This window comes from Rana temporaria, chromosome 3 (genome assembly GCF_905171775.1).
Source record: "Rana temporaria chromosome 3, aRanTem1.1, whole genome shotgun sequence".
Taxonomy (NCBI): domain Eukaryota; kingdom Metazoa; phylum Chordata; class Amphibia; order Anura; family Ranidae; genus Rana; species Rana temporaria.
Genome location: NC_053491.1, coordinates 9,692,819 through 9,704,818, shown reverse-complemented (window position 1 = coordinate 9,704,818; position 12,000 = coordinate 9,692,819). Strand labels below are relative to the sequence as shown.

The window sequence follows — 12,000 nt, the reverse complement described above, 5'->3', positions numbered from 1 at the left end:
GGCTGGTACTGGTACTCTTATAGGCAGTACCAGTGGGGAAGCTAGACATTATTTCACCCGGGGCAAAAAATCAGTTTGGTTCCCCCCCCTTTATAGGACAAGATTAGGCAGAAGTGAGAAACCCCCAGACCATAGCTGTTGAGTCAGCTGTCTGTCATCCCCCCTGCTCCTCTGGTCCTCCCCCTGCTTCTTTGTTCCCCCCAGGTGAGCGCTGTGGGCAGGGAGAGGAGGTGAGCGCTGCGGGAAAGGAGGGACAGAGGAGCCGAAGGTGGTAGCGGTCCGCTGTCACTGAAGCCGGCCCACTGAGCCATCGGCCCACCGGGAAACTCCCTGTAGTCCCAATGGCCAGTCCATCCCTGGTGCAGGGTGTACACTCAGTCCTCTTCTGAAGAGAAAGGAACCTGCCCCCGATCCCCTGGGGCCCAAGGCTCCTGACGGGGACTAGGGTACTCCTGGTCTACCAAGCCAAGGCTGGGCAGACTCCTTTCTACCGGAGGCATGTTGAAGCAAGGCCTACGTGGGTAGGTGGGGCTCCCCCCCTAAGGGAAACCCAGTGGGAGAGAGAGTTCATGACCAAAAGGCCATGTGCCCTCACCAGTGGCGGCTGGTGCTCAAATTTCTTAAGGGGGGGGGGGCGAAAACATCAAGCACAGCCACTGTACCCATCAAGCGCAGCCACTGTTGCCATTAAGCGCAGCCACTGTACCCATCAAGCGCAGCCACTGTACCCATAAATTGCCGCCACTGTGCCATCAAACGCAGGTACTGTACCCATCAATTGCCGCCACTGTACCCATAAATTGCCATCAAACGCAGTTACTGTACCCATCAATTGCCACCACTGTGCCCTATCAATTTTTGCCACTGTACCCATAAATTACCATCACTGTGCCATCAAATGCAGCTATTGTACCCATAAATTGCCACCACTGTGCCATCAAACGCAGGTACTGTACACATCAATTGCCACCACTGTACCCATAAATTGCCATCAAAAGCAGTTACTGTACCCATCAATTGCCACCACTGTGCCCTATCAATTTTTGCCACTGTACCCATAAATTGCCATCAAATGCAGCTACTGAACCCATCAATTGCCACCACTGTGCCCATCAATTGCCACCACTGTGCCCCATCAATTGCTGCCAGTGAGCCCCATCAATTGCTGCCAGTGTGCTCCATCAATTTTTGCCACTGTACCCATAAATTGCCATCACTGTGCCATCAAATGCATCTACTGTACCCATCAATTGCCACCACTGTGCCCATCAATTGCCACCACTGTGCCCATCAATTGCCACCACTTTGCCCCATCAATTTCTGCCAGTGAGCCCATCAATTGCTGCCAGTATGCCCCATCATTTGCCGCCAGTGTTCCCCATACATTGCTGCCAGTGTGCCCCATGAATTACCGCCAGTGTGCCCCATCAATTGCTGCCAGTGTGCCCCCTGCCCGAAACGTACCTGTCTCGGCGCTGCCCTCCACGCTCCATGTCTTCTCCCGTCCTCTTCCCGTCATCTCTGCTATGATTGGATGCCTGATAGGCGCCTGTCGCTTCAGCCATTCAGGTGACAGGGTAACCAGACCCGAGCACCTGATTGGCTGAGAGGCGGGTCGGTGTTAGGGAAACAATTTATTCGCTTCTCTAACACAACACAGCATTGCGCCCCCTGTTTACCAATTTGGAAGCCTATTAGAGTCGACGGCTCTAATCAGGCACTTCCAAAAACATCCCCGCCACTGTAATTCAGATGCCCGGCGCCTGACAAGGGGCCGGACACCTGAATAGGGGGCGGCAGCGGCGACCATGCAATGCATAAATCTATCTATGATGGTAGAGCGAGTGCAGGAGAGAGGGGGCGGCGCTCCTGCTCCCTTTATAAACGCACTGCCACTGGACTAGGGTACTCCTGGTCTACCAAGTCAAGGCTGGGCAGACTCCCTTCTACGGGAGGCATGTCGAAGCAAGGCCTACCCACGTACTAGATGGGGCTCCCCTGAAGGGAAATCACATGGGAGAGGGAGTTCCCGACCAAAAGGTCATGTGCCCTCACCCCCCCCCCCCCCCAAGACTTTCAGAGCAAATTCTGAGGATCTACTCCCAACTAGTGTGGGTTAGCAAGTGCCAAAACTTTGTACATGCACAAAAAAACAAAACAATAGAAAGATAAAAATAGAGGGGAGAAGGTAAGTGGAGAAAGTGCTTCAATGTAAGGAACAATGGTGGGCCCTTATACCGACCATCAAGAACTCGGTGACGTACAAGACGTATGACGAGCCGAGATCAATGAAGTTCAATAGGCAGTTCGGCTCTTCTGCTTGATTCTAGGCATGCGTGGGTTTTTTTCCGCGCCGGAATTGCATACAGACAAACGGAATTTCCGAACTTTTATCCGTCGGAAAAATAGAGAACCTGCTCTCTGGTGGAAATTCCCACAGCAAAAGTCTGGTGGAGCATACACACGGTCGGAATTCCCAACCAAAAGCACACATCGAACTTTTCTTTTCAGAATATCCGATCGTGTGTATGGGGCAATTAGACTGGGTCTTGGTTAGACCAGCACAACACCATCCCTACCAGGAAAGCATTAGAACTTAGGAAGCCTTGCCTTCAACCGGGGACAAGCCTGGTGCACCAGGCCAGAATCAACCCAGGAGGCTCTCCCACCCTTCCCACCTTATTACATCAGTCCGCATACTGGCCAGCACACCCCAGTCGCCAGGGCTGATCCTAGGCAGGTGCGTGGGGTGCAGTGCACCCAGGCGCCACAAAGGTGGGGGCACTGAAGCACCAGAGTGCTCTCCTCCTCCTCCTCTCCTTGTCCGTGTCCAGAGGCAGCTCTCTCCGCCATTCACCGCCGCCGCCACTGTGTTTCCTGATAAAGCCTGTCCCCCCTCCCTCCTCCTGTCAGAGGTGGAGAGCGAAGCAGTGGCTGTCTCTGTGTGGAGAGAGACCAGTCATGCAGTGACGTCGCTGGGGGGTGGTCCGTGCCTAACGTGTTCTCTTTGTCCGTGTTAGGGGAGCATCTCTGTGTTTCAGTCGTTGCCATAGAAACATTTGTAAAGGGGAGGAGTTGGTAAGATGACCACGCCCATATGGGGGGCGCCAGAAACATTTCTGCACCCAGGCGTCTGTGACCCTAGGATCGGCCCTGCCACTCGCCATAGGGGGCACTTCATTCTCTCTCCCGAAAACCGATAGGGACAGATTGTACACTTGATGTTAGCCAAAAGGGTAAATCTCTCTGATGAAGTCCCGGAAAGCAGTAAAAAACCCAACAGAGGTTCCAATCCTTCCCCAACTCCATCCAAAGCTGGAAAAAAAGTTATGGACATACGATGTAACACTAAGGGCCTCGTGTACTTGGACGGTTTGGCCTGTTGGGGTAAAATCCCAGCGCTTTCAGGGGCCCAAGTGCTGCATCCAGCAATCTATCAAATTCTATGGCAGGCTAAAATAGGCAGGAGCTGGACACTGTATTGAAGGTTACACACCTTTAGGGTTGTATGCGTTCAGGGACAAACGCCCCAAATGTCCTGACATGCATATGGCCGTTCGGTATAGTATAGTGTAGAAAGGGTTTTTTAACCTGTCATTAATTTCCAAAGGCTGCTGGCAGCGGGGTTGGATGCTGCACCTATGCCTCCCAGATAGCTAAAAACAATGGTATTTGGTGCTTACAGGACAAACCGCCCCGGGGCATGTTACCCTGATCAGATGGAATATGAGGGCTGCACCGAAAAGGAATGCAAAAAGTGGGCATCAATTTTTAATTAACTTACAAAGGTCGTTCAAATTTCACATGTTGGTATTCCATCGTAAATTCCGACCACGTGTGTATGCGACATTACTGTCAGGTATGTACTCACGAGGCCGAGAGTGGCTTACCCTTGCGACTTGGCGCACTCCTCCGCCCCCTGGAGGTGAGACAGAGGGAGGATGGCGCAAATAGGCACTGGCTACCAGCAGGGAAGATGAAGCTTGCTAGAAGATCAGGTAGCGCTGAACTGTGGGAACAAGCTGGAGCAGGCACGGACTGGCCATTGGGACTACCGGGAGTTTCCCAGTGGACCGATGGCTCAGTGGGCCGGTCAGGTGCAGTCCTCGAGCTGCTCCTCCTTGACAGTGAGTAATCGCGATTTCACTCCTGTCAAGAGAAGCAGCAGCCGTCACTTGCTGGAGTGAGTATTAGCCTTTCTGCTCCCTCCCGCCCTATAGGGGGAGATAGACAGCCAGCAGACTTTCCTTACTCTCTCCCCTTATCATTCTGCAAGGGGGGCTCTCTGATGCAATGGGGGACATGCTGATGTAAGGGGGGACACTCTAATGCAAAGGGGGCTCTCTGGTGCAAGGGGGGACACTGATGCAAGGGGGGACACTCTAATGCAAGGGGGGCACTCTGATGCAAGGGGGAACACTCTGATGTAAGGGGGGACACTCTGATGCAAAGGGGGCTCTCTGGTGCAAGGAGGGACACTGATGCAAGGGGGGCCACTCTGATGCAAGGGGGGCACTCTGATGCAAAGGGGGCACTCTGATGCAAAGGGGGCACTCTGATGCAAAGGGGGCACTCTGATGCAAAGGGGGCACTCTGATGCAAAGGGGGCTTTCTGGTACAAGGGGGACACTGATGCAAGGGGGGACACTCTGATGCCAGGGGGGCACTCTGATGTAAGCGGGACACTCTGATGCGAGGGGGGACACTGAAGGGGAACACTAATGCAAGGGGGATCTCTGGTGCAAGGGGGACTCTGATGGGGGACACTCTGATGCAAGAAAAACTCTGATGGGGGGAGACTCTGATACAAGGGGGGCTCTGATGCAAGGGGGGCTCTGATGCAAGGGGGGCTCTGATGGGGGGACACTGATGTAAGGGGGACTCTGATGCAAGGGGGACACTTAAAATTAAAGTGGGCCGGTCTGGATGAAGTCCAGGGCCAAATTTCTGTCCCAGTCCAGCCCTGAGCTGCAGGGAGGTCACTGAAGACAGGCCGTGGGTCAGATACCAGAGACAGGGAGACAGTTCAATAAGTCCAAAATAGGAGATCAATGGCTGAGACTGATAGGCAGATCCAAGGTGCAAGCAGGAGGTCAGGGGCAGGAGAGAGTAGCAGGTCCCAGGTGCAGGGGACTGGAGATAAGCAGCGAATCTGAGAGACAAGCCGAGGGTCAGGTCCAGGAGAGAGAGCAGAGTAGTCAAGCCGATCTGGGTCACAACAAGTTGAGGTACAGGTACAGGAAGTCAGGTTAAGCAGGAGCTGACAACAAACCAGCAACCCGTCATTGGTGCCTGGGCTGACTTAAATAGGCCGGTCAGGATTCTGAATGGTGCGCTCGTGCGCTCGCGCCGCCGGACCATGCATGAGCGCCCCGCTCTACCGACCCGCGCACGCACACGCGCCGAAGTGCCGTTCCACCGCGCATGCGCGCCGGATGGCAGGATTGTTTCTCTGACAACATGTGAAATTTGAACGCCCTATGTAAGTTAATAAAAAAGTTACACTTATGTTTGCATGACTTTCGGTACAGCCCTCGTATTTTCTCATCTACAGTAGAAAAGTAACAATTATCTTCAAATTACTCTATATTTTTCTCTGCTCCAGTTTTTATATCTATTTTTAATCTACCGAAATTAGGCCATTGCTCTTATTATCTGCTGGAGTCTACTTCCAGCATCTATTTTTTGTCAATGACGTACAGATGGTCTACTAGCAGTTTAGAAATTTGAACATTTTAATCATTTTTTGTAAGTTGTTACTGCAATTATAATCAATCAGAGTGTTCTGCATGGGCAGTCTGTGTGCAGGTGGAGGGAGGAGCTACTGACAGGTGTATCTGTCTGTCCTCCTCCCCCAGGTCTGCATAGTAGGGGGTTCACCTCTGAAATGTTCTGTGCCTCCCCCAGACTGGACGCATTGAGCCCAACCACCCCAAGGTGTGCGGGCACCAGGGCACAGTGCTGGATGTTAAGTGGAACCCGTTCATTGAGAATATCATCGCCTCCTGCTCCGAGGACACGTCGGTAAGTCATGCATTTTATCTGTATTGCCTTAATAGTAGTTCCCATAGAACGTTATATGATGGTACTCCACAGAGCAACAGGACACATAATGTGAATTAAAGGGGACCTGTCACATACTGACTATTTTAAAGCCAAATTTAAGCCAATTTTTATTTTATTTTTTTGTGGTGTAAAGTTAAAATTTCTGTCAATTTTCTATTACCAAATATAACAAACCACAAAATGGCTTTTCCAAATATATATAATTTTAAAATTATAATTATTTTAATTACATTTTTGTAATTAAATAGTTTTTTTAGTTCATAATGTTTTTTGTTTACTTTAATTTAAGAATTTAATTGATTATTTAATAATTTAGTAACTAACAGGGGTTATATCCCTCTCTTACTCTATCCAAATTAATATATATATAACGTTTTGGCTTTGGTTCTACTGTAAGGCAGACTTAAGAGGAAGGGTACAATTTTCTGTTACCAAATATAACAAACCACAAAATGGCTTTTCCAAATATATATAATTTTAAAATTATAATTATTTTGATTAAAGTTTTGTAATTAAATTGTTTTTTTATTTCATCATGTTTTTTGTTTACTTTAATTTAATTTATTATTTAATAATTTAGTAACTAACAGGGGTTATATCCCTCTCTTACTCAATCCAAATTAACAAAATATATATAAAGTTTTGGCTTTGGTTCTACTGTGAGGCAGACTTAGGAGGAAGGGCACACCATAGGGAAATAATAATATACTAATAATAATTATATATATATATATATATATATATATATATATATATATATATATATTGTGAAGTAAAGTTAACATTTCTGATAATTTTCTATTACCAAATATAACAAATCACAAAACGGCTTTTCCAAATATATATCATTTTAAAATTATAATTATTTTAATTACGTTTTTGTAATTAAATTGTTTTTTAGTTCATAATGTTTTTTGTTTACTTCAATTTAATAATTTTATGTATTATTTAATAATTTAGTAACTAATAGGGGTTATATCCCTCTCTTACTCTATCCAAATTAAAAAATATATATATACACATTTTTGGCTTTGGTTCTACTGTAAAGCAGACTTAGGAGGAAGAGTACTCCATAGGAAAATAATAATATACTAATAGTAGTTATAATTATAAAAAGATTTTTGTGAAGTAAAGTTAACATTTCTGACATCTTTCTATTACCAAATATAACAAACCACAAAATGGCTTTTCCAAATATATATAATTTAAAATTATAATTATTTTGATTCAAGTTTTGTAATTAAATAGTTTTTTTAGTTCATCATGTTTTTTGTTTACTTTAATTTAGTTTATTATTTAATCATTTAGTAACTAACATGGGTTATATCCCTCTCTTACTCTTTATAATTTTAAAATTATAATTATTTTAATTAAATTCCTGTAATTAAATTGTTTATTGGTTCATAATGTTTTTTGTTTACTTTAAGAATTGAATTTATTATTTAATAATTTAGTAACCAACAGGGGTTATATCCCTCTCTTACTCTATCCAAATTAAAAATATATATATAAAGTTTTGGCTGTGGTTCTACTGTAAGGCAGACTAATGCCGTGTACACACGATCGGTTTATCTGATGAAAACAGTCCAATTTACTTTTTTCATCGGTGGAAAAAAAATAGAACAGGTTTTAAATTTTTCCTATGGATAAAAAACCGATAGTAAATTCCAATCGTCTGTGTGGAAATCCATCGAAGAAAAATCCACGCAGGCTCAGAATCAAGTCGACGCATGCTCGGAAGCATTGAACTTCATTTTTTTCGGCTCGTCGTTGTGTTTTACATCACCGCGTTTTGGCACAGTCGGAATTTAGTCTGATAGGGCCAGATCCACACAGCGAGTACGCCGGCGTATCTACTGATACGCCGGCTTACTTTCAAATTTGCCGTGTCGTATCTTTAGTTTGAATCCTCAAACCAAGATACGACGGCATCTGGGTTCGATCCGACAGGCGTATGGCTTCGTACGCCTTCGGATCGTAGGTGCAATACTTCGGCACCCGCTGGGTGGAGCTTGCGTCGTTTTCCGCGTCGGGTATGCAAATTAGCTTTTTCCGACGATCCACGAACGTACGCGCGGCCGTTGCATTCTCTTACATCGTCTCTAGTCGGCTTTTTCCTGGTGTATAGTTAAAGCTGGTATTTTGCAGCATATAGATAGACTTGCCATGTTAAGTATGGCCGTCGTTCCCACGTCGAAATTCGAATAATTTTTTTTTTTTGCGTAAGTCGTCCGTGAATAGGGATGGACGTAAGTCACGTCTAAGTTCAAAAAATGATGTCGTTGCGACGTCATTTAGCGCAATGCACAGCGGGAAATTTCGAAACGGAGCATGCGCAGTTCAATCGGTGCGGGGACGCGCTTCATTTAAATGAATCACGCCCCCTACCCGCCGATTTGAATTCCGCCGCCAGAAATACACTACGCCGCCGTAACTTACGACGCAAAATCTTTGAGGATTTGAAAGTACGCCAGGTAAGGTACGGCGGCGTAGCGTATCTCTGATACGCGGCGCAAGTGCAATTGTATGTGGATCTGGCCCACAGTGTGTATGCAAGACTGATGAAAGTCAGCTTCATCGGATATCCGATGAAAACAATCCATCGGATTTTATTTCATCAGAAATCCAATCATGTGTACAGGGCAATAGTTGGAAGGGTACACCATAGGGAAATAAAAATATAATAATAATAATTTAAATTTATTCTTTTTTTTTTATTAAATTGTCTATTAATTCATAATGTATTTTTTCATTAAATAAAAATTTTTTAATTTAGTATTTAATAATTTAGTAACTGGCAGGGGATATATCCCTCCTTACTCTGTCCATTAAAAAAAAAAAAAAAAGTTTTTTGGTTCTACTGTAAGGCAGACTTACAAGGAAATACACCATAGCGAAATAACAATATACTAATAATAATAATAATAATAATAATAATAATAATAATAATAATTTAATTGATTCTTTTTTTCTTATATAAAATTGTCTATTAATTCATAATGTATTTTTTCATTTAATATACGTTTTTAATTTATTATTTAATAATTTAGTAACTGTCAGGGGTTATATCCCTCCCTTACTCTATCCAAATTAAAAAAAATATATATAAAGTTTTGGCTTTGGTTCTGCAGACTTAAGAGGAAGGGTACACCATAGAGAAGTAATAATATTATAGTAAAATATTTGTTTAATTTAGAATCAACTGTTTTGTGACACATTTAAAACTTTTTAAATACAATGGGGCAGATCCACAAAAGGATTACGCCGGCGTATCTATTGATACGCCGGCGTAATTTTAAATTTCCCGCGTCGTATCTTTGTTTTGTATCCACAAAACAACATACGACGGCATCTCGGCTAGATCCAACAGGCGTACGTCTTAGTACGCCGTCGGATCTTAGATGCAATTTTTTCGGCGGCCGCTAGGTGGCGTTACCGTCGAAATCCGCGTCGAGTATGCAAATTAGCTATTTACGGCGATCCAGGAACGTAGGTCCGGCCGGCGCATTTTTTTTTACGTCGTTTTCGTTCGGCTTTTTCCGGTGTATAGTTAAAGGTGCTATATGGTGGCGTACTCAATGTTATGTATGGCCGTCGTTCCCGCGTCCAATTTTGAATTTTTTACGTCGTTCGCGTAAGTCGTTCGCGAATAGGAATTTGCGTAGAATGACGTCACCGTCGTAAGCATTGGCTTGTTCCGGTTAAATTTCGAGCATGCGCACTGGGATACCCCCAGGTGACGGCGCATGCGCAGTTAAAAAAAAACGTTGTTTACGTCGGGTCACGACGTATTTACATAAAAAACGCCCCCAATACATCCATTTGAATTCCGCGCCCTTACGCCGCCAGAGATACACTACGGCGCAAATTCTTTGTGGATTCAAAATAAAATAAATAAGTTACGGCGGTGTAGTGTATCTTAGATACACTGCGCCCGGCGTACAGATGCGCCGCTGTACGAGGATCTGCCCCCAAATGTGTTTAAAAAGTGTATTACAGTTTTAAGTTCACTGTGTTGGATATTTTTCTTTCTTGGTGTAACCTATATAAATGGCAGTATGTGGGCCAGATTCTCATGCAATTGCGTTACGCTGCGGCGGCATAACGTATCCCATTTACGTTACACCGCCGCAAGTTTACAGCGTAAGTGCTTGATTCACAAAGCACTTACCTGTAAACTTGCGGCGGCGTAGCGTAAATCCGCCCGGCGCAAGCCTGCCTAATTCAAATGGGGCGGGGACCATTTAAATTAGGCGCGTTTCCACGCCGAACATACTGCGCATGCTCCGTCCCTAAAATTTACCTGACGTGCATTGCGCTAAATGACGTCGCAAGGACGTCATTGGTTTCGACGTTAACGTAAATGGCGTCCAGCGCCATTCACAGACGACTTACGCACACAACGTGAAATTTAAAAATTTGACGCGGGAACGACGGCCATACTTAACATTGGTTAGACCACCTAGAGGGCATGCTTAGTTTTACGCGACGCATCTCTACGGAAACAACGTAAATTTAGATAGACGGGCAAAGCGGATGTTCGTGAATCGGCGTAACTAGTCATTTGCATATTCTACGCCGACCGCAATGGAATCGCCACCTAGCGGCCGGCCTAGAATTGCAGCCTAAGATCCGACGGTGTAACACAGTTACACCTGTCGGATCTTAGGGCTATCTATGCGTAACCTGATTCTATGAATCAGCCGCATAGATACGACAATCGTATCTCAGAGATATGACGGCGTATCAGGAAATACGCCGTCGTATCTCTTTTGTGAATCTGGCCCTATGTGTTCACAATCACAATCATGTAAACATTATAACAAGACAATAACAAGGTGTCCTTTCCCAAGGTGCGGATATGGGAAATCCCGAATGAGGGGCTGAAGAAGAACATGACGGAAGCCGTGCTGGAACTGTATGGACACAGTAGAAGAGTGGGGATCATAGAGTGGCACCCTACTGCCAACAACATATTGTTCAGTTCAGGCTATGACTACAAGGTCAGCAACCACCAAATCCAACCACCAAAAGTAAAAAATGTTGGATTTAGATGTGGCCAATCACAGGTTTGGGATTCTGGTATGGTGGCCTCAGATAAGTCATAGCAGTTTTATATACTTTGGTCAGTTATGTATTGTCATTGTCCTTTACCAAGTGAAACTACCACCTGTCCTAGTAAAAAAAAAATAATCCTAAATGGTTGAGGGAACCCTATCTTTGTTTTATTTTAAAGCGGGCATCATACCAGCATACCATTCTTCAAAAGATGGCTGGTGTAGCCTATTAGGAGCACAAAGATGACCTGTGGACCCCTGACTATGGCTGCCATCTGAAGTTCTGATCCTTTGGGGCATGAGACACAATTCACACCATTGGAAACACGGAGTTGGACTTGTATCTTAAAAAATATTCCCTAGCTAGACTTTCCTGAACTCCATTCACGTCTAAACCGAACTTTGCTGGTTCCCTCCTTGCAAACTATTGAATAATATGCTATTGTGGCACATTGAAATACCATGAAAAAAAATCGAATTTCCCATTTCTTTGTTTGACCTTTATTTATGTAATAGAAAAGTACTTGAGTATAGCATGTGGTTACACATGTTTCCATTACTATTCAATAGAGGAGTGATCAGTGTTTCCAATATGTGGCAGAGCGAGGCTCTGTCCCTATGAAGATAGTGTTGAAATGGACACAGGATCTCCAACCCTGTGTCCAGATCTTATAGATAGCCTGCAGGGTGTGTGCCCAGGTGCACACAGCTCATATAATGAAGGGCTGGGGAGAGCAGAAGTGGAGGAAGGTGAAGTGTGTGCAGCAGTGGCTGCTGGTGTCTATGTGTTGAGACAGACGCTGTGTGCGGACAGACGCTGTGTGCAGCAGTGCTGTCGAAGAGTAGCCAGGTGGGCTAGTATTTTCAGTTGTTTCTG

The 12,000-nt window shown here is 45.1% G+C and overlaps 1 protein-coding gene across 1 annotated transcript in view; it reads left to right on the top strand.

Moving 5' to 3' along the window:
- The window catches only part of CORO2B (coronin 2B), a 123,448-nt gene that overhangs the window by 75,656 nt on the left and 35,792 nt on the right, over window positions 1–12,000 (top strand). The window contains exons 3-4 of the mRNA XM_040342233.1: window positions 5,908–6,024; window positions 10,920–11,069. Coding sequence (XP_040198167.1) covers window positions 5,908–6,024; window positions 10,920–11,069 — 267 coding nt within the window. The remainder of the gene's footprint in view (window positions 1–5,907; window positions 6,025–10,919; window positions 11,070–12,000) is intronic.